Below are 23,803 nucleotides of genomic sequence, written 5' to 3'. Positions count from 1 at the left end.
ATTAGGATTACTGAACCATACCTTTACCTCAGCAAGTGACGAAGAACCCGATACGACCCAAGAGACAGATCTCATGAAATTTTGCTGATAGGTAAGGAAGGTAGGTATCCTTCAGAGTGGACCAAAGGGTTCAGTAAATGTGAACCTTTGACCTTATCGCGAAACTGATGAGATGAATGAGTGACACTTCTACGGGTTGATAAATATCATTAATATGTTATGAAAGTTTCGATTAAAGGTCTTGATCGAACGTAGCGATAGATGACGAGGTATAACAATAAACTTGATAACGTGTGCTGTATATAACGATGGTTAACAGACTCTGACTCCAAACAGTACAGAGAGCGGTACATCAAAATGAAAGGTAAGTAACCGAGATTTACAGTTCAGTATAAATCTACATGTAGATTGATGCTTACAGTAGGTGAACTAAATGGTGCAAATGCATCTCTTAGGTTTACTTTTTAATAAATGACATTGAATAGCCAGTTAGGTTTCCTTACCACATTTAAGTTTACCTAGACGCTGCAAGCACTGAGGTAAATCCTTTTCTTAGGTCTAAATATGAACTATCGAATTCAAATACCCATTTAGGTTTTCCTCTAAAATCCAAGGTGATAAATGGGGAATACGTATATCTTAGATCTTACTTTGAATTATGGAGTTTGGGTAATCATTTATATTTTTTTTTGGAGATACAAGCTCATGCAGAATATTCTCAGAAGGGAATCTGGATTTAAAATTCTCAATAGCTATTTTCGTTCTCTTTGAATGGCCATGTTCATAAAAGTGCATAAGTCGAAGGTAATGTGTTTCGGAGTTCTAAATTTTGATTCCTAACTTTGAAAAACTATTAAGGTTTTTTTAGAAGATCGAAGATTACGGAGGATGCTTTAATCAGAAACATGGTCCATATACGTCTAAATATGTGTTACTAACTTTGACTAGCTTCTTACTTTCTGTTTGCAATAGAAGTGTACAGTAATTGATAACATTCCAAGGTACTTTTCTCCTCACAAAATTCTTTCTGATCTAGCAGTTCATTTATCTCAATATTAATGCATTTACAGAAATACTTATCAACAAGTCCATGGCAAAACAGCCAGTTGACTGTCATTTCAATTTTTCGGGTATTACTTTGAATTTATCGGCTAAAGGCAACGGTAATCTGGAAAGTAATTTCCCAACTATGTTATTTCCTTGGATCAGGAATGACTGACGTAGGGTCTGAGCCGGAATTAATATAAATTTATTTGACTTGTACACGGTTCAATCAGACAGATAGTAAGCCGTATTCTTAAAAATCAGACAACTATCTCCCAGATCCTCAAATAAGTCCTAATTCTTTAACGAACCTACCTAAAACTACAAACTTACTTGGTTTTATTAAAAATTCACACAAAATGTATATTACTGCACGTTTCTCAGAAAGGAGAATAGGTGTGTTGTGGAGACTTGAAGACTATAGGGCTCGTTACAAGTATTTCACAAGATGTCTCAAGAATTTCACTGAAATTTCAAAGAGTAATCGTTAAATTTTCGCTTCTTTCAGGTCTTCTTGTAGTGACTGTGTTGGTTGTGCTGGCTACGGCCTACGCTGTGGAACAAGGGGCAGCTTCCGAAGATAATAAAGTTCTCGACACCCCTGCAGTAAGCCCTGAGAATGCTCAAGATGTAGGAAAACATCACCATCCTGACCACCACAACCATGACTGGGACCACCACAACCATCATGATGATCATAACAACGACCACCACCACCATCATGATGATCATAATAACGACCATCATCATCATGATGATAATGACAACCAGCAGCCTGACACAGCCAACTTGTGCGCAGCCGCTAGAGCTGACAGATGGCACTTGCCCTACCCTAAGGACACACACAAGTTTGTCAAGTGTGACCTGACCACAGGGAAAGGTACTGTCTTCACCTGTCCATCAGGTCTCGTCTTCAACCCTGCAATCCAAGTCTGTGCTTACGCTTAACCCGTGACTACCAATCATCAGTTCACAAGGATAAATGCTACAAAAATGAAATTTATGAAATAAAAATGTCCTGTTAAAACTTATTTGTCAATAAATTCTAAATTGTATAATTTACCTGTGTTCTTTGTTTATAAATCATGTGTGTTACCACAGTGCACTCTTAAAAAGTGACCTAAAATGGCTTATAGTAATCATCATCAACATCATCATACACTAATGGTGTAATTCCTCTAAATCTGTTCTGTCCCAATGTTCCACTGATCTCTCCAACTTTTCATGTGTTTTCACATCCTTCCATTTCCACTGGGTTTATACGTGTGTTCAGTATCTTAGACGGAACTCAAATATCATCCATTCGAGATTCATGGCAATACGAAGTTCTTTCTTAAGCAGGTATAGTGTACTTGGATTTCATCGTGCTGGTCCCAACCAGATAAAGGCTCAATATTGAATCTTGAGGAAAGGCCTGTTATCCAGTTGGCATAACTGTTAGAACTCAAGGCATGTTTATTTCTACTTGTTTAACTTCGCACTAGCACATCGAAGTTCTATAATTGGGAAGTTAGCTATTGTGTCCTCAATAAACTACAGCTCCATCATTTGCCTGATGCGAAAATTGGAAACCACTGGAAACTCGCGACCGACTTTTATCCATGGCCCCGTCATGTCATTGAAAACTAGTTTCATCTCCGGCAGGAATCAAAGAGCGGTACTCCCTGAATCTGCCTCGTATTGGTCATCTGTGTTATCACGTGCATTTCAAGGAAGTATCTTGCGCACCTTCTCTTTGTTATCTATATCGATGACATAATATTCTTTGTGCTTAACCCACTCAGTGTTCCCTTCCCTTGTACGCCGACGACCTGAGGATCCTATAGTAAGGTTTTACGCTAATGACTCTCATGAATCACAAACAGTTCTAAATTTATGTAGTGACTGGTTAAAAAATGGGATATTTCTTCCAGTGTTAAGATGCGCAACACAATATCCTTTCCACAGCTAAAGCATTGAATGAACGCCGCCTATACCATCCAGGGAAATACACTACAATCAGCTATTGTGGTAAGAGACGAGGTTTTATAATTGACTATAAACTGACCTTATCTGCTGATATCGAATCAATAAAATAACGGCTCATGCATGGCCTAGGCATTCTTTACAATTTCACTGCAATTAATTATGTTTACACCGTAAAATTGCACTTCATCTCCTATGTTCTCCCCATTATTGACTTTTGTTCGCCTATTTAGTCCTTATGTGATATGGCAAACATATCTCAACTAAACAGTTTTCTTTTCACTTTCATTGATAAGACCCGCAGTCATGCTTTTAGGAACATATCTGACATCTTGAACTACCTGGATATACTTGACCTGTGAAGCCGTTTACAGTTCTGCGATCTTTGTTACTTACATAAAATAATGAATTGCTATTCCGAATGCAATATTCTTCCAACGTACTTCCCGATACATCTTCCGCCAGGCCAGCACGCAACCGGCATATTCATCTAGCGCACCCTCAGCGCCTAACCTTACAACAACGCTCTATCTTCCACCACCTCCCATCTCTTCCTAACTCACTACCCCATACTAACATATTTACATCCGACGCATCGTTCAAACACAAAATTAAAAAATTCCTCCGAAGTCCTCTTCAGGTCTCCATTTTCTTTCGTCCTTCCAAACTATGAACTTTCCTCGTGCCAACTATGTAATTGACTCTTGCCAGTTATCGTTGCCATTCCTGTTACGTTGTTATTGTTGTTAGTGACTGAATGGGTGACTGAGGGGAATTCCTCAAGGCAGTTATTGGACCTTTATGTTTTCTTAATATATCAATGATATGAGTAAAGAAGTGGAATCAGAGATAAGGGTGTTTGCAGATGATGTTATTCTGTACAGAGCAATAAATAAGTTACAAGATTGTGAGCGACTGCAGGGTGACCTCGATAGTGTTGTGAGATGGACGGAGGACAATGGTATGATGATAAACGGGGTTAAAAGTCAGGTTGTGAGTTTCACAAATAGAAAAAGTCCTCTCAGTTTTAATTACTGCGTTGATGGGGTGAAAGTTCCTTTTGGGGATCATTGTAAGTACCTAGGTGTTAATATAAGAAAAGACCTTCATTGGGATAATCACAGAAATATGATTGTTAATAAATGGTACAGATCTCTGCACATGCTTATGAGGGTATTTAGGGGTTGTAGTAAGGATGTAAAGGAGAGGGCATATAAGTCTCTGATAAGACCCCAACTAGAGTGAGTATGGTTCCAGTGTAGGGGACCCTCACCAGGATTACTTGATTCAAGAACTGGAAAAAATCCAAAGAAAAGCAGGTCGATTTGTTCTGGGAGATTTCCGACAAAAGAGTAGCGTTACAAAAATGTTGCACAGTTTGGGCTGGGAAGATTTGGGAGAAAGGAGACGAGCTGCTCGATTAAGTGGTATGTTCCGAGCTGTCAGCGGAGAGATGGCGTGAGAAGACATCAGTTGACGAATAAATTTGAGTGGGGTCTTTAAAAGTAGGAAAGATCACAATATGAAGATAAAGTTGGAATTCAAGAGGACAAATTGGGGCAAATATTATTTTATAGGAAGGGGAGTTAGGGACTGAAAAAACTTACCAAAGGAAATGTTCAATAATTTTCCAATTTCTTTGCTATCATTTAAGAAAAGGCTAGGAAAACAACAGATAGGGAATCTGCCACCTGGGCGACTGCCCTAAATGCAGATCAGTAGTGATTGATTGATGATTGATTGAACCTACTGTTGATACTTATTGTTGTTTACCTCGATAATTACCTTATTATACTGATTTAAATTTGTTATATTATTACTGGAAAATTGCCCTCCATCGGCTGTATCTAATAAATAAATAAATAAAACAACTTCAGGGCCAACGACGGTGGGATTCGAACCCACTATCTGCCGAATGCAAGCTCACAGCTGCGCGACCCTATCCACGTGGCCAGTTCACTCTGTGGAAATGTTTTAGTTGACAGCCTGACTTGTCAATGCATCCAACAAATTCTAACCCTCCATGTAGTGGACGTGGACCAGTTCCTGGTGCCTTATGTGTGTGTCGTCTTGGCTAAATGTTGCAGCACCTACGGAAATTCCTTTGGTCCTGCTAGTGAGTAGATAGCGCTACAGATTTGTTACCCTACTACTCAGATTCTCTATGGAACGAATAACAATTTAACTATCCTCTCGTTACAACGGTCGCCTCAGTTAACTGCCCTGCCTTGTGAGATTTTCACATTATCGCGTTATTTGTTGTTGTTCGTCAACTGGCCGCAACTCCGAATCAACCTTATATTTTAAGTTTTGTAGGAATTATTTACCAAGTTTTCTTATCTTCTTCTATCTTAATCTGTTTATCCTCGAGGGTTGGTTTATCCCTCGGTCTCAGCGAGGGATCCCACCTCTACCAACTCAAGGGCAGTGTCCTGGAGCTTCAGACTTTGGGTAGGGAGATACAACTCGGGAGGAGGACCAGTACCTCGCCCAGGGGTGTCTCACCTGCTATACTGAACAGGGGCCTTGTGGGGGATGGGAAGATCGGAAGGGATAGATAAGTAACAGGGCAGGAAGTGGCCGTGGCCTTAAGTTAGGTAACATCCCGGCATTCGCCTGGAGGAGAAGTGTGAAACCACGGAAAACCACTTCCAGGATATCTGAGGTGGGAATCGAACGCCCTCTATTCAGTTGACCTCCCGAGGCTGAGTGGACCCCGTTCCAGACCACGTACCACTTTTCAAATTTCGTGGCAGAGCCGGGAATCGAACCAGGGCCTCCAGGGGTGGCAGCAAATCACGCTAACCACTACACCACAGAGGTGGACTTTCTTATACCTTTTTAAACGTTTTAGATGCCTTTGTACCTTTTAACTTTACTAATTGTTTTTCATAATAATATATTTTTGAAGACCTCTCCGGAATACAGATGTAACCAACAAAGTTTTGAAGAGTGAGATTTCAGTGGAAGTAGAGTGCATCATCAGGACAAATAGAAATGAATAGTGTGACGACTCCCTCTGAATCACATGTTAACAGAAACGACGTACATGTTCTCCGCCGCCTGCAGCGCTACTGTCGATGTAAAGGCAAGTAGGTGCGCGTTTTGTCGGCCTAAAACGGAAGTGTGAAAAACATTTTCTGGTCATTTTCGGTAGTTATACCGTAGTTCAGGCGGCAGCGCGCCGGCCTCTCACCGCTGGGTTCCGTGGTTCAAATCCCGGTCACTTCATGTGAGATTTGTGCTGGACAAAGCGGAGGCGGGACAGGTTTTTCTCCGTATACTCCGGTTTTCCCTGTCGTATTTCATTCCAGAAACACTCCGATATCATTTCATTTCATCTGTCATTCATTAATCATTGACCCAGAGGAGTGCCACTGGCTTCGGCAGCTGGCACAATTCCTATCCTCGCCGCTAGATGGGGCATCCATTCATTTCATTCCTGACGCGGTCAAATGACTGGACAGAGACTGTGGATTTTCCATTTTAGTTTCGGTAGTTATACATGCACCAGATATCTGGCGTTAACAGTATGCGAACTGAAAAGAGAAAAATATTAAGTATTTGAGAAGTAGAACGTACACCTCGGTAAAACTTCCATTGCATGTGAATATGCCAACAATTTGCCATGTCCCGGGATGCAAGTCAGGTTACGATAAACAACCGAATGAGAAGCTGTTTGTTTGTTTGTTTGTTTGTTTGTTTGTTTGTTTGTTTGTTTGTTTGTTTGTTTGTTTGTTTGTTTCTTGAACTCAAAAGAACCCAGTCTGTTCTCCAAGTGTTTCAAGGCTATTCCACTACAAGATCTGTTTTGAGTAAAAAACTTCGTATCCGTGATCTGCGTTTTACGGCCGAAGTTATCCAAAAATATGACAGTTTAATTATTAATGCTGAAAAAGTGGAAATTGCAAGACAGAGACGAATCTCACAGCACTCCCACACAATTTTCCAAATCTTCCCACATATTTAGACTGTATTTAGTAAGAAGATCCCCATACCAACACCAATCTACCAAATCAAGTGCCCCTTACACTCATAATTATTCCATACTGGACTCCCGTAGTACATGAGCTGTATGCTCTAGTGTTGGTGATAACTCAAAGGTTAGTGCTGACAATCAGAGGGAATTCAACTTAAAAAAGTGAATTAAGCACCTCCGGAAGAAGTTACAAGTGAGATTCATGATTTAGTAACGCATTTTAACGTATATATAAAGTAGTTATATAAAAATCACAAGTGTAGGATATACGTATTTATAACAATAATGTGGCAACCTGCAGAGGTTTAATATGTCTTTTACGATATATTTCGCAGCATGTACACTAAACAGTTGACATCTAGTTTTTTTTAGTTTACAACTGATAATTTCAACACAGTTTGATATGCAGTCAATTTCGTGGAGAATTACTGAAAGAACATTTAGCGCAACTGAGGACATAAACGTTTGAAATATTGATCACGTTACGGACGAACCAACTTCTTACGTAATGTACTTATGTCACTACTAACTCTAAAATAGTTCTTACTTTTTTTCACAGATTAGTTTCAAAATAAGAAACACACTATCTTAATTTGCATCAAACACATATTTCACATAAACACCTTATTCGGCCAGTAAACAGAATGCACAGTCCCGGAACGCTACAATAATGAATACGCGGTTTAAAATCATTTACTAACGGGCGAGTTGGCCGTGCGCGTAGAGGCACGCGGCTGTGAGCTTGCATCCGGGAGATAGTAGGTTCGAATCCCACTATCGGCAGCCCTGAAGATGGTTTTCCGTGGTTTCCCATTTTCACACCAGGCAAATGCTGGGGCTGTACCTTAATTAAGGCCACGGCCGCTTCCTTCCAACTCCTAGCCCTTTCCTATCCCATCGTCGCCATAAGACCTATCTGTGTCGGTGCGACGTAAAGCCCCTAGCAAAAAAAATCATTTATTTAAACGATAAATTAGGAATTATGTCCTTTCAAATCCGTTTTAGAAACACATGTTCAGAGTCATCTGATGCCTATACATCGACACCAACGCCGCGTAGTGAATGAACATATCAACCAGCACAAGTGGTCACACTATACAGTGTGATTCAGCAGGACGTTATAATACCGTTTGCTGCAACCCAAATAACGTGCACATGGTTATAGAGGTGCTATTGCCCTACAGGAGTACTGTATGGTGCTAATGTTCAGTGAGCACATTTTGCAGACGATTCTATACCCTATCGAAATGTTATATCATCCGTTTGCAAAACATGAAGCCGTGAAATCATGTAGCAACTTCCTTTTACCATGTAACTATGCTAATGTGTCGTGACCGGGTGTAACGAAGAGGGGAATCAATGCATAAAACTAGGTAACAGTGGAGTAATTAATGTCTTAAACACCGAACCGGATGGCGTATGTACTCTGCTCTCATTGTACTCCCAACAAGTTTCCAGCAGTGTAGCGTAGCGAATGTGGTTAGGCGTTCGCCTAGCGATCGACGGAATGTGCCAGTGGCGGTTCGAACGAGCATCGTTCAAATATATTTGCATCGGTATGATGTGTGAATACGTAAACACAGACCGGCGTTTGCAACATTCAAGCAGTAGAATGACGCAGTTATTCATCTTGTGCCCTGCGCATACTCCGCCGTTAGGGCCTGAATGTACTTTAGTCCTGCTGTCATTCGGCATGTTTTCCACGGAGGAATAAGTTGACATGCTCCTCATTTATGGGGAAGCAAGACGAAACTCGTGCGAGGCACTACGTCTGTACTAGTAAGAGTATCCCGGCAGGCGACACCCGGCTGCTACGACATTCCGCCGTGTTGAAAGACGCCTAAGGACAACAGGCGTGATTTCCAACCAGCCACCAGTGCGCGATAGGCTCGTTACATCGGGTGAAACAGAAGAGGCCATTCTGGAGGCAGCTCGTAATATTCCACACACTAGTACAAGGGCGACTGCATGACAGGTGAACACCAGCCAGCCGTCCTTCTAGCGAATACTGCATGAACATAAATTTCACCCATACCTTCTTGAGCTACGCCAAGAGCCTCATGGGCGGGATTTAGAAGCTCTAATGGAGCTCTGTCGGTGACTATTAGGCAGGCTGGACAATGATGCAGCATTCGTATCGCATACCTTGTTCTCGGACGAATCGCGCTTCCACAAAAATGGGAACGTCAATCGCCAAAACAATCCGGACAATCCTCACTGGGTGCGACAGGCAGCCCATCAAGTACAATGGGGAGTGAATGTTCGGTGTGGAATCTTGGGGGATCACCTGATTGGACATTGTTTCTTTGAGGGCCCAAGCTACCTGCACTTTCTGCGCCAGGAAATCCCACTGCTGCTGGAGGATGTGCCCTTGCACGATCGTTTGACGATGTGGTTACAACAGAATGGAGCTCCGCCACATTCTACTTTGCCCGTTCGTAAACATCTGACCGAGGAACTACCCGGGAAATGGAGAGGACGAGGAGGCCCTGTTTCTTGGCCAGCCAGATCAACGGATTTAACGCCGTTAGACTTGTGGGGACATTAATTGAAGAACGTTGTTTACACTCAAGCGCCGGAATACCCCGGTCGCTCCAGAAACTCATCAAGGACGCCTCCCGAGCAATTACACCTGGAATGCTTCAGCGCGCAAGACGATCTGTTGGATACCGGACCCGAATGTGCATAAACCAAAATGTTCATCACATCGAGCATTTGCTGCGATAAATCATTGTCAGGGCAGTTGTGTTCCTATTATTTCTTGTCTGTATGTGTCCGGCCTGCTAACTAATCAGCCCTTCTTAGTCCCACAAACATTCATTCACACACAATTTGCTGAAAGTGGATGTTGAGCTTACATTGCGTACGGTACATATTAAACAAACATTTCAGAAATTTGTAATCTTCGCCCCAGGCTCTAACCCCCCACCTGACGTGCAAGCCCGCTCCAGCACGCCTTTACCAACGACACTACGGTTCCAAACGGCACATTCAGCAGCTTATAGCAAGTATTAGGTTTACTTCGGTTACAATATCAATTTCCTGTTTCGCCGGCGTGTCAGGTTCATATGATCTAGAAGGCACACACATGTCTTCCAGTGTTTAATACGAGTATAACATTACAGCGTCCTATCATGGTGAGGCGGTAAATACCAAGATATCCGGTTGTATTGTCTGAGCATATTGGCAGGGCAGATGTTTTCAGGACGGAATGAATATTGTGGGTTGTATAAAACTACATTGGAAGGGGTGGCTGAATTAGGCTGTATAATTCTATTCGTCCTGGTATTATCACGCCTCTATACTGTGGTGTCATCTTAATCTTTCATTTGAACTTCAAGCTGGTTTACAGCCAGCAGAACTTTGTTCTCCCCGGTGTAATGATGATGATGATGATGGTGGACAGTGGTTGAGTTGATTCATCGTCAGGTGAAATAGATCATTTAAATAAAGGCCATAGAAGAAATCACATCTATATCTTAATATTTTGATATATTTTATTGATATTTATATTGTTGTTATTTTTCTTAGTACACTAATATTCTTCTTCTTCATCTCCTTACCCTCCAGGGTTGGTTTTCTCCTTGGACTCATCGAGGGATCCCACCTGCACCGCCTCAAGGGCAGTGTCCTGGAGCGTGAGACATTGAGTCGGGGGATACAACTGGGGAGGAAGACCAATTCCTCGCCCAGGCGGCCTCACCTGCTATGCTGAACAGGGGCCTTGGTGGGGGATGGGAAGATTGGAAGGGTTAGACAAGAATGAGGGAAGGAAGCGGCCGTGGCCTTAAGTTAGGCACCATCCCGGCATTTGCCTGGAGAAGAAGTGGGAAACCACGGAAAACCACTTCCAGGATGGTTGAGGTGGGAATCGAACCCACCTCTACTCACTTGACCTCCCGAGGCTGAGTGGACCCGTTCCAGCCCTCGTACCACTTTTCAAATTTCGTAGCAGAGCCGGGAATCGAACCCGGGCTTCCGGGTGTGGCAGCTAATCACACTAACCACTACACCACAGAGGCGGACATATAATTTCATTATAAACTGTTTTACCTACCTTTCGGCGTTCAGTCTGCAAACCTCGTGTTCCCCGAGGTCCTTTATTTGCAAATTAATCCTGAGTCCTCGTTTAGTTACATGCCTCCTGTTTTTAAATCATTAGAACCTGAATCTAACCATCGTCGCCTTGGTCTCCCCCTACTTAGATTTTCTCTTACACTATTGATTATATCTCGAGGCTGAGTGGACCCGTTCCAGCCCTCGTACCACTTTTCAAATTTCGTGGTACTTACCACTACACCACAGAGGCCGACCTCCTAAATTCTCTACCTAACTTAAGGCCACGGCCGCTCCCTTCCCTCTTCCTTGTCTATCCCTTCCAATCTTCCTATCCCACCACAAGGCCCCTGTTGAGCATAGCAGGTGTGGCCACCTGGGCGAGGTACTGGTCATCCTCCCCAGTTTCACCCCCGACCCAAAGTCTCACGCTCCAGGACACTGCCCTTAAGGCGATAGAGGTGGGATCCCTCGCTAAGGCCGAGGAAAAAACCAACCCTGGAATGTAAACAGATCAAGAAAGAAAGAAAGAAAGAACATCAACTCTTCAAAAATAAAGTTACTAATATTTCTACGAGATGCATTAAATGATATCAATTGAAAGAGCAAAAATTTCAGGCGGCACCCGGGTTTGAACCGGGGATCTCTCGATCTGCAGTCGAATGCTCTACCACTGAGCTATACCCCCACCCGCAGAAAACGATTTTGGTAATAATTGACTTGAAGACTGGCTCCGGCCTCCTCCGGAGGTGGCAGCCTACGTATGGCACTGCTGCCAAGCACAGAGGAGAGAAGAGAGTCACAAACTCCTTTTTGTACGGCGTTGCAGATATCTTGTGATTGCCTGCTTCTTTTCCTTAGACAAATCAAGCTCGCTGTTTTACGAAGTTGTTGACGTCAGGATCATACCCAAACATAAACTTGCGAGATTCTTGAGATGAAATTAAGGGACAAACATACGATTACTGTGAACTAGAGTTTATAGTATGTGATTATACTGTTTACAGACAGTTGAAACCAAAACCAAACCAAAACCCATGAGGCAATAGCCCCGTAGGCCCTTGGCCTACCAAGCGGCTGTTGCTCAGCCAGAAGACTGCAGATTACGAGGTGTCATGTGATCATTATTAAGAACTTACTCGTCCGTTATTCTTGGCTTTCTAGACAGACGCCGCTATGTCAGATAGCTCCTCAATTGTAAGTGAACTTCGGACCAGCCCTCAGACCCAGGACCCAGGTAAAACTCTCTGACTTTACCGGGAATCCAAACCGGGGCCTCCAGGTAACAAGTAAGTACACTACCCCTATACCATGGGGCTAGCGCGGGTTGACCCATACCCATTTGAAAATCCCATAACATTAACATCGATGTCCAGATCGTGACTGGGAAATGTCAAGGCAATAAGTCCTGAGCTAGAGATGCGCCTCTTAGGAGTGAGATAACAAGAGGCTAATCTACGAATACAATAACACACAAAATATACCAAAGGTTGGTTTAAGTAGTCCGCCTCTGTGGTGTAGTGGTTAGCGTGATTAGCTGCCACCCCCGGAGGCCCGGGTTCGATTCCCGGCTCTGCCACGAAATTTGAAAAGTGGTACGAGGGCTGGAACGGGGTCCACTCAGCCTCGGGAGGTCAACTGAGTAGAGGTGGGTTCGATTCCCACCTCAGCCATCCTGGAAGTGGTTTTCCGTGGTTTCCCACTTCTCCTCCAGGCGAATGCCGGGATGGTACCTAACTTAAGGCCACGGCCGCTTCCTTCCCTCTTCCTTGCTTATCCCCTCCAATCTTCCCATCCCTCCACAAGGCCCCTGTTCAGCATAGCAGGTGAGGCCGCCTGGGCGAGGTACTGGTCATACTCCCCAGTTGTATCCCCAGACCAAGAGTCTGAAGCTCCAGGACACTGCCCTTGAGGCGGTAGAGGTGGGATCCCTCGCTATGTCCGAGGGAAAAACCGAACCTGGAGGGTAAACAGATGATGATGATGATGATGGTTTAAGTAACCCAGAGAATGAAAATGAATCAATATTAGGGAAGGAAAACATATATATCTTGGGAAACATACTTGGTTAAACTTTGCTTTAGGCTTTGGAACAGCATCATCTTTCTTAACATTTTCTTAGTAGAACGTACCATTTCACTCGTAGCGGGACTGCTTACAATGCGTAGGTGCGTTCAGATCATATTAGTAGAAATAACGCCTCGACTCTTACTATAACATCAAAAAGGTCGGTCATTCCAACAGATCTTTCGTTCCCACACACGCAAACAACGGTAAAACATTTTATAACACTCACCAGGATATACAGCCTATACCGAGCTCGATAGCTGCAGTCGCTTAAGTGCGGCCGGTATCCAGTATTCGGGAGATAGCAGGTTCGAACCCCACTGTCGGCAGCCCTGAAAATGGTTTTCCGTGGTTTCCCATGTTCACACCAGGCAAATGCTGGGGCTGTACCTTAATTAAGGCCGCGGCCGCTTCCTTCCCACTCCTAGCCCTTTCCTGTCCCATCGTCGCCATAAGACCTATCCGTGTCGGTGCGACGTAAAACAACTAGCAAAAAAAATAATACAGCCTAATGATCATGGCTGACGATTGTGCGAATGGACTCAGCCATTGGTTGAAGATTACGTCAATGAAACGTCGCTCCCATAATTCAAGACAGCGAGAAGTTATGACCAACTTATGCGGTATAAAAAGACTTAAAACGATGAGGCAATGTTACCGAGGAACTAATCAACGTTGTCGTCCGGAGGAATAATGGAAAGAATAAGCATATAACATTTATAAGAATAACTAGCAAGATACCCGTGCTTCACTACGGTATTATACTGAAATTTATAATTGAATGCTTATTGTTTTAGATATATAATCCGCCGAAATTCGCGATCTGACTCGTTTTCTGGGAGAATCCACCAAAATTCCCGATCTGACTGGTTTTCTATGATTTTACGGCACGTTTCCTCCCACTTTTAAATCTTCCTTTCCAACAATCGATTTCGTACTTCCCGGGCTAGGCTCAGGTATTCCTCCCGGTCAGTTGGGTCCATAAATCCTTGCCATCTTTTCCTATAATGTTTTTAATATGGATAAAATCCTTCATGAGATCCGGCGTGGTGTCTTATTGGGTGCCTTGGCGGCACTGAACCCGCGGCCGGACTGCATTCTTAGTCATTACCCGTCCAGGAGCCGTTTCCAGCGCGGTCCGCACATTTGACGACAGTCCGGAATATTATTATTATTATTATTATTACTATTATGTGTTGCTGGAATGGCTGATGACAGGGAAAACCGGAGTATCCGGAGAAAAACCTGTCCCGCCTCCGTTTTGTCCAGCACGAATGCCACATGGAGTGACCGGGATTTGAACCACGGAACCCAGCTGTGAGAGGCCGGCGCGCTGTCGCCTGAGCAACGGAGGATGCTTATAAGAACATTAATAACAGTAAAATCAATAGGTCTCACCTCCTTCTACACCCCACCGCCGTTAAGTTTATTTACCGCCACCCGCCCCTACCAAAAAAATTAAAAGAATGCTTGTTTCTTTATGTTTAAGGGAGATTCCAAACACCAATGTTCACGTCTATTACCTTCAGTTTTGAGATATAAGTATCCCCATAAAAATAATTCACTTTTTTCACTTCATTTCACAATAATCCCCCCCTCCTTAAGTGAATTTTCCCGCAAAACATACTTGTTTCTTTAATAGTAAAGGATCTTCTAAATACCAGTTATCACGACTCTAACTTCTTCACTTTTTGATTTATGTGTCCTCATGAAAAGAATTCAACTCCTTTACACTCCCGCCCCCCAAGATGGTTTCCCCCCCAAAACGCGTTTTTCTTTGTTTTTAAAGGAGATCCAAATACGAATTTTCACGTCTGTAACAACTTTAGTTTTTATTACATGTATATATTCTCATACAATTAAAGTCAATTAATTTTTCAATTCTTTCACCCCCCTCCCCCACGCCCCTTCATTGGATTTTCCGAGAATACGTGTTTCTTTATTTTTAAAGCAGATTGCAAATATCAAAATTTCACGTCTGTAACAACTTCATTTTTAGGATATCAGTAGCCTAATTAAAAGAATTCAACATCATTTTCAGTCACTTTCACCCCCCCCCCTCCACCCAAGTGCTTTTTCTGGAATCTAAAAATACACGTTTCTTTATGTTTAATAGAGATAAAAATACCATTTTTCACTTCTGTAACATGTTAAGATTTTAGATATACTGTAAAAATTCTCATTTTAAAATTTCACCCCTTTTGGGTTCCCCTTAAGTGGAGTTTCCGAAAATTAATCACCTATATTTCTTTACATTTACAGGAGATTCCAAATACCCACTTCTTACGTCTATAACATTTTACGTTTCTCAGATATTCTGTAGATATAGTCTTTCAAAAAATTCACCCCAAATTGTCACTTCTGTTTAACCGCCATTAATAGGATTTTCCAAAAACTAAAAAAAATACGTGTTTATTTAGTTTTAAAGGAGATCGCATATACAAATTTTCAGTTCTGTAATATCTTCCGTTTCTGAGATATATGTATCCTCATTAAATGCATTTAACCCATTATTCACCCTTTTACACCCTTCCTATTAGGATTTTCCGAAAACAAAAGAATACGTGTTTCTTTATTTTTAAAGGAGATTCTAAATACCAAATTTTACATCTATAAATATTAAAAGTTTTGAGATATAGATACACTCATTTTAAATATCTCAGCCGGGCTGAGTGGCTCAGACGGTTAAGGCGCTGGCCTTCTGACCCCAACTTGGCAGGTTCGATCCTGGCTCAGTCCGGTGGTATTTGAAGGTGCTCAAATACGTCAGCCTCGTGTCGGTAGATTTACTGGCACGTAAAAGAACTCCTGCGGGACTAAATTCCGGCATCTCGGCGTCTCCGAAAACCGTAAAAGAGTAGTTAGTGGGACGTAAAACAAATAACATTATTATTAAATATCTCATCCCCCTTTTCACCCCCCCCCCCCCCATTATTTGGATTTTCCCAAAACGAAAAAATACCTCTTTCTTTATTTTTAAAGTAGATCCCAAATACCAATTTTCAGGTCTGTAATATATTCAGTTTCTAAGATATAAGTATTCTCGTTAAAGGCATTCAACCCATTTTTCACCCCTTTTCACCCCTCCTATTGGGTTTTTCCGAAAACAAAAAACTACGTGTTCCTTTATTTTTAATGAAGATTCTAAATACCAATTTTTACATCTCTAAACTTTAAAATTTTTGAGATATAGATGCACTCATTTTTAAAAATTCACCCCCTTTTCACCCTCGCATTAATTGGATTTTCCAAAAACAAAAAAATATGTGTTACTTTATTTTTGAAAGCGATCAAAAGTACCAATTTTGAGGTCAGTAATATCTTCAGTTTATGAGATATAAGTATTCTCTTTAAAGGCATTCAACCCATTTTTCACCCCTTTTCACCCCTCCTATTGGGATTTTCCGAAAACAAAAAAAATAAGTGTTCCTTTATTTTTAATGAAGTTTCTAAATACCAATTTTTACATCTCTAAACTTTAAAACTTTTGAGATATAGATGCACTCATTTTAAAAATTCACCCCCCTTTCACCCTCGCATTAATTGGATTTTCCAAAAACAAAAAAAAATTGTGTTTATTTTTGACAGCGATCGAAAGTACCAATTTTGAGGTCTGTAATATCTTCCGTTTCTGAGATATAAGTAGCGGTATCCTGATTAAAGGCATTCAACCCCTTTTCACCCTTTTTCACCCCTCCTATTGGGATTGTCTGAAAACAAAAAAATACGTGTTTCCTTATTTTTAAAGAAGATTCTAAATACCAATTTTCACATCTGTAAACTTTTAAAGTTTTGAGATATAGACACACTCATTTTAAAATTTCACCCCCCTTTTCACCCCCTTAGCGACGGAATATCCAAAAATCCTCTCTTAGCGAGCACCTACGTTATAATATGAATATATCCCCAAAATTTCATTCCTTTATGTCCAGTAGTTTTGGCTCGGCGATGATGAATCAGTCAGTCAGGACAAGCTACTTTATATATATAGATAACATCTCGCTGTCTTCATTTATGGGATTTACGTGATGTTTCATCTTCAGCCAATGGCAGAGTCCATTCGTGCCACCCCCTAGTCATGATTGAATGTGAATAACAAAGACAAATAACAACATGTTTTAAATAGATTACAGATCTCGCCACTGAAAAGCATACATGCGCTGTTGTCACTCTTGGAATACCGCCAATTATGATTTAATATCAATAAGACAAATAATAACAGTTTAAATGGTTCGTAGGTAGTGTAGCGGTACAGTAATTACAGATCTCGCCACTGTAAAGCATAGATTGCGCTGTTGTCACTCTAGGAATTCATACGACCCGAATAATGGAAACAGAAATATATGTATACAAGGGAAGCAGTGGCATTTATAACTGGTTCAGATCTGGTGGTAACGTGAAACTCGACACAGTAAGGTGTATATTGCGCTGATTTCAAGGGGGCTAAAGCCACTTCGCGGCCCTAACCTGTGGGCTTACGCCCCCAGACCACCTTGGCTTCATCACAGTCCAATGGGTTTACCACTAGCCGGACCTAACCAATCCAGACCATTGGTTTGCCACTAGCTGGACCTAACGAATCCAGAGCAATGATTTGGTCACTAGCCGGACCTAACCTGTCCAGACCAATGGTGTTGTCATTAGCCGGACCTAACCTATCCAGTCCAATGATTTTCTGACTAGCCGGGCCGGATAAATTATAATAATAACATTTTTAAAGTTAATGGTCCAAGGCTAGCCGTAGTGTTTCGTCCAGGGGAAAGGAGTGTGATGATCATTGTAAAATTTGACCACTGTAAAGTATAGATTGCGCTGAAGTTAGTCTTATAAGTGATAGGAGGGAAATCAACGAAAGTAATTATAATATCTTTTTTACAGGAGGATTGAAAACATCAGTGATTGTTCCATGGCTAGCCATATTTTTCTGAAAAGTAACACTAATCGTCGAGGGTAGATGAATGCTGAAAAATTCTTTTATACACACACATAAACAAAGTTTAACGTACATAGGAGGAGAGAAGGAAGGAAGATTTATACCAAAATTTAGTATACCTTATTGGTGAGCATGTAAACAATAATTCGTTCCCTCGCCGAGCGCTAAGTTTGGTAATATGCCCATATTTTTCACAATTCTTTTTCCTGGTTATCAGGCCGTGGTGAACATAAAACGGCAACAAATCTTCAAACTTACTCTTGAAATCATTAAAATCAGTAATTTTTGCATGGCAGCCTCCGTACGGAACAACATCAATGTTTAACAATACTTTGTTGATTACCATGCTCAGTTGACCTCCCGAGGCTGAGTGGATCCCGTTCTAGTCCTCGTGCCACTCTTCAAATTCCATGGCAGAGGGAATCGAACCCAGTCCTCCGGAGGAGGTAGCTGATCACACAACTCCTAATATTCCTCGTGCCATTTCCAGTAAACCGACAACAGATATATGTTCCCTTGTCTCTCGCTTCCAATCATCCCATCCCCTACCAAGGCCTCTGTTCAGTATAGCAGGTGAGTCCGCCTGGGCGAGGTACTGGTCATCATCACCAGTTGTATCCCCCGACCCAGAGTCTGAAGCTCCAGGACACTGCCCTTGGGGCGGTAGAGGTGGGATCCCTCGCTGAGTCCGAGGGAAAAACCAACCCTGAATTGTAAACAGATTAAGAGGAAGAAGAAGAAACCGAATCTAATCATCGTCGTCTTGGTCTCCCCCTACTTAGATTTTCTCTTACACTATTGATTATGTCCCGAGGCTGAGTGGACCCGTTCCAGCCCTCGTACCACTTTTCAAATTTCGTGGTACTAACCACTACACCACAGAGGTGGACCTCCTAAATTCTCTACCTAACTTAAGGCCACGGCCGCTCCCTTCCCTCTTCCTTGTCTATCCCTACCAATCTTCCCATCCCACCACAAGGCCCCTGTTGAGCATAGCAGGTGTGGCCACCTGGGCGAGGTACTGGTCATCCTCCCCAGTTTCACCCCCGACCCAAAGTCTCACGCTCCAGGACACTGCCCTTAAGGCGATAGAGGTGGGATCCCTCGCTAAGGCCGAGGAAAAAACCAACCCTGGAATGTAAACAGATTAAGAAAGAAAGAAAGAAAGAAAGAACATCAACTCTTCCAAAATAAAGTTACTAATATTTCTACAAGATGCATTAAATTATATCAACTGAAAGAGCGAAAATTTCAGGGGGCACCCGGGTTTGAACCGGGGACCTCTCGATCTGCAGTCGAATGCTCTACCACTGAGCTATACCCCCACCCGCAAAGCGCAGTTTTGGTAATCATTGACTTGAAGACTGGCTCCGGCCTCCTCCGGAGGTGGCAGCCTACGTATAGCGGGGATGCCAAGCACAGAGGAGAGAAGAGAGTCACAAACTCTTTTTTGTACGGCGTTGCAGATAGCTTGTGATTGCCTGCGTCTATTCCTTAGACAAATCATGCTCGCTGTTTTACGAAGTTGTTGACGTCAGGATCATACCCAAACATAAACTTGCCAGTAACACTTATGGTCCAAGGTAGTGTGCCATTTCACTGTTCGCAGTAAAATTTATTTGGAACGAAAATGGTGGTCCGCCTCTGTGGTGTAGTGGTTAGCGTGATTAGCTGCCACCCCCGGAGGTCCGGGTTCGATTCCCGGCTCTGCCACGAAAATTTGAAAAGTGGTACGAGGGCTGGAACGGGGTCCACTCAGCCTCGGGAGGTCAACTGAGTAGAGGTGGGTTCGATTCCCACCTCAGCCATCCTCGAAGTGGTTTTCCGTGGTTTCCCACTTCTCCTCCAGGCGAATGCCGGGATGGTACCTAACTTAAGGCCACGGCCGCTTCCTTCCCTCTTCCTTGTCTATCCCTTCCAATCTTCCCATCCCTCCACAAGGCCCCTGTTCAGCATAGCAGGTGAGGTCGCCTGGGCGAGGTACTGGTCATTCTCCCCAGTTGTATCCCACGACCAAGAGTCTGAAGCTCCAGGACACTGCCCTTGAGGCGGTAGAGGTGGGATCCCTCGCTGAGTCCGAGGGAAAAGCCGAACCTGGAGGGTAAACAGATGATGATGATGATGACGAAAATGGTGTATAGGTCGTGAGAACGTTAATAGTAAAACTTCAAAGTATTCATAAATGTTGAAAGAATGATGCTTTCTTCGGGCGCCTGAGGAGAATGAAGTATAGAAGGCGGTGAGAAAGGAAGACATCAGAATATTGTTAAAATTTATTATTGGAAAATAACATTCGACTTCTCTCGAAACCAACTAGTAGAACGCTACGCAAATCAAGTTCAGAAGAAGGATAGGCATAAAGAAAGAAGACAAACGTTAAAGATTAAATAATAATAATTGCCCACGGGATCATCGCAAGACACCGGCGATAAAGGATTTACTCAATTGTGTAGAATAAAACTGTGCAGGCGGGTCGGAAAATTTCCGCATTACAACGTCACGAGATCCCCAGCAACGCTATGTATCAGACGATAAAATTTAATCTTAAGAATATACTGTAGATAATAATAATAATAATAACAACAATTGTGGTGTAGTGGTTAGCGTGATTAGCTGCCACCCCCGGAGGCCCGGGTTCGATTCCCGGCTCTGCCACGAAATTTGAAAAGTGGTATGAGGGCTGGAACGGGGTCCACTCAGCCTCGGGAAGTCAACTGAGTAGAGGTGGGTTCGATTCCCACCTCAGCCATCCTGGAACTGGTTTTCCGTGGTTTCCCCCTTCTCCTCCAGGCGAATGCCGGGATGGTACCTAACTTAAGGCCACGCCCGCTTCCTTCCCTCTTCCTTGCCTATCCCTTCCAATCTTCCCATCCCTCCACAAGGCCCCTGTTCAGCATAGCAGGTGAGGCCAGGGTCGGTTTTTCCCTCGGACACAGCGAGGGATCCCACCTCTGCCGCCTCAAGAGCAGTGTCCTGGAGCTTCAGATTCTTGGTCGGGGATACAACTGGGGAGAATGACCAGTACCTCGCCCAGGCGGCCTCACCTGCTATGCTGAACAGGGGCCTTGTGGAGGGTTGGGAAGATTGGAAGGGATAGGCAAGGAAGAGGGAAGGAAGCGGCCGTGGCCTTAAGTTAGGTACCATCCCGGCATTTGCCTGGAGGAGAAGTGGGAAACCACGGAAAACCACTTCCAGGATGGCTGAGGAGGGAATCGAACCCCCCCTTCTACTCAGTTGACCCCCCGAGGATGAGTGGACCCCGTTCCAGCCCTCGTACCACTTTTCAAATTTCGTAGCAGAGGCGGGAATCGACCCCGGGCCTCTGGGGGTGGCAGCTAATCACACTAACCACTACACCACAGATGCGGACCTTTGAAAATTGCCATTCGATATTTTATGTTTCTTTAGTGAAAAATATACGAAGTGCTATTTAAATTTTTATTTTTTAGAAGTGATGTTAATTGAAAAGAACCAGAGCAATGTCGTTAGAGGTTATTAGGTAATCATGTACCATAAATGACGAATCCATTGATGTAGGAAGTGGTTATCCAATGATAATCTCATTTTTACGTTCGCCATACTGTCAATGTTGAATATGAGATTAATTTAGTTTCAATACAGATATAATGCGACGTTATGGTGAACAATAGGCTTACGTCCGGGCATGTACTGTTAAGCTAAGATCGTATACAGAGTATAATAACGTCGTGGCAAGATATAGGGAGATATTTTATAGAATTTTTAAAAGGATTGAGAACAGAATGGAATAATCAGATGGATGGCTAATGATGTTATAGTAACAGGCGTCAGTTTGAAATGAATTAATATGTTTATTGTGATGTAGAGTGAAACATGAGATATGTAATGTGAAGTGAATGATTTATATGTGAATGATGGTAGAAGGTTATGATGAATAGTGATTGTGATGATTTTACTGTTTCGTCGTAAATGAAGATGTAGATTATTTTAGCGACGATATTAAGTTAATGACGTAATTTGGGGTTCTCAAATGTCTGTTAATTCTTCAACAAGCCATATATAGTACTAGTTACGATCTAGACGACGTTCTTATGTTGACACCTACCTATTGAATCATCAAATAATTCCGGACAGGAAGAGTAGCTCAAGTGTAGCCTATATCTATACGTCTTTTCCAACCACAAATACTCTCATTCGGATAAGGAAAGCTAGGACACTTATTCAACTGCATTAATCAATATCACTGGTAACCTTTCTCTATGATTAAAGGCTAATAGTAATTGGCAGAGTCTTCTTACAAGCTAGATCACTTGATATCCAGCAGAATCTAATTAAATGATTGTCAGATATGAATGATAGCACAGCAACACGTCGCATATAATTACTATGTGGGCACCTAAATTGATGTTTTTCTTTCGAGATTAACAATTATTCTAAATGAACAATTTGAATAAATTTAGGACATAATATTTCGATATGTTATTTTTAAAAGGGGGTAATGACTTAATGAAAGTATCTTTCTCTCCTTGAGAGGTGAAACATAATACCAAGAGTTTTGAAGTGATTGAAGTGTTTGAGACACGTGAAATATGCGAAATACTTAAAATATTAGTAGTAATTGAGAAAACATTTCCTTAAAACAAATAACATTGCTGACAATTGAGTATGAACAGCTATTGTCAAAGTAATCTATCGCATTGTGATGTGATCAGGGAGATTTAAGTAAAAGCAAGTAGATTTTTTTAGGGGGGAAGCATTTCATTTAACTTTCGAGGAAAGATGATGAGGTGATTTTAATTTTATTTTTGACTTATTCAGCACAAGGACTTTGCTTCAGACACATTTGTATAGCACCCAATCAGGATTGTAAAATAGTGTAAATATATTTATTCCTTTTATTTAGTTGGAGATCTCTAGATTGAAAAAAATTAAGATTAATTGATGAGACAAGCAGTCAGTTATCTATTCCTTAATTTCCTTTTTTCATCATAAGGAATATCTAAACCACTTTCTGAGATTCTTTCCTTTTTAATAAATAGTATTATATGAAATTTAATCATTCTTTCAATGACTTCCTTGGTTAAATATTTAGTTTCCAGTATATCGTTAGTTAAGAATTATAGTAAGCTATACTAAAACTAACCAGATTACAAATTGGAGACGTCCGTACGTAGGTCAGCTTTGTCCGAGCATACCCCGGTGATCTTCTCTCAATGTAGAACCCATAACCCAAAAAATCCGATTTATGTAGAAATTGATATTGAAGTCTTACGCGACTTGACCTGGATGCGGGAACGGCGCAGTAGATGAATGCTGAAAAATTATTTTATACACACACATAAACAAAGTTTAACGTACATAGGAGGAGGGAGTGAGGGAAGGAAGGAAGGAAGGAAGGAAGGAAGGAAGGAAGGAAAGAAGATTTATACCAAAAAGCTTATCGGAGAGCATCTAAAGAATAATTCGTTCCCTCGCCGTACGCTGGGTTTGGTGCTATGCCCAGATTTCTCACTATTCCTTTCGTTAGTTATCAGGCCGTGGTGAACATAAAACGGCAACAAATCTTCAAACTTACTCTTGAAATCATTAAAATCAGCAATTTTGGCATAGCAACCTCCGTACGGAACAACATCAATGTTCAACACCTTGTTGATTACCACATTATCCAAGAATTGATTTAAGACAGTAGCAACTAACCACGAAGTAAATAACCACGAATAAATTGAACAGCCCGACCAAAGTTGCTACAAGGGACTAGGAACTAAGTGAAGTTGGTACCA

The 23,803-nt window shown here is 42.1% G+C and overlaps 1 protein-coding gene and 2 non-coding genes across 3 annotated transcripts; 1 reads left to right on the top strand and 2 right to left on the bottom strand.

The window, feature by feature from the left end:
* Positions 1 to 246: 246 nt before the first annotated feature.
* On the top strand, positions 247 to 2,106 carry LOC136874047 (uncharacterized). The gene is made up of 2 exons (XM_067147553.2): positions 247 to 364; positions 1,553 to 2,106. The coding sequence occupies exons 1-2, from the start codon at positions 358 to 360 to the stop codon at positions 1,990 to 1,992; spliced, it is 447 nt and encodes a 148-aa protein (XP_067003654.2). The 5' UTR covers positions 247 to 357; the 3' UTR covers positions 1,993 to 2,106.
* Positions 2,107 to 11,660: 9,554 nt separating this feature from the next.
* Positions 11,661 to 11,732, bottom strand: TRNAC-GCA (transfer RNA cysteine (anticodon GCA)). The gene has a single exon. It is a non-coding gene; the product is annotated as a tRNA-Cys (tRNA).
* A 7,565-nt stretch (positions 11,733 to 19,297) lies between these two features.
* TRNAC-GCA (transfer RNA cysteine (anticodon GCA)) lies at positions 19,298 to 19,369 on the bottom strand. The gene has a single exon. It is a non-coding gene; the product is annotated as a tRNA-Cys (tRNA).
* Positions 19,370 to 23,803: the final 4,434 nt, after the last annotated feature.

Source organism: Anabrus simplex, chromosome 1 (genome assembly GCF_040414725.1).
Source record: "Anabrus simplex isolate iqAnaSimp1 chromosome 1, ASM4041472v1, whole genome shotgun sequence".
In the NCBI taxonomy this organism is placed as follows: Eukaryota; Metazoa; Arthropoda; class Insecta; order Orthoptera; family Tettigoniidae; genus Anabrus; species Anabrus simplex.
The sequence above is the reverse complement of the archived record's forward strand: the minus strand, read 5'-3'. Positions and strand labels throughout refer to the sequence as shown.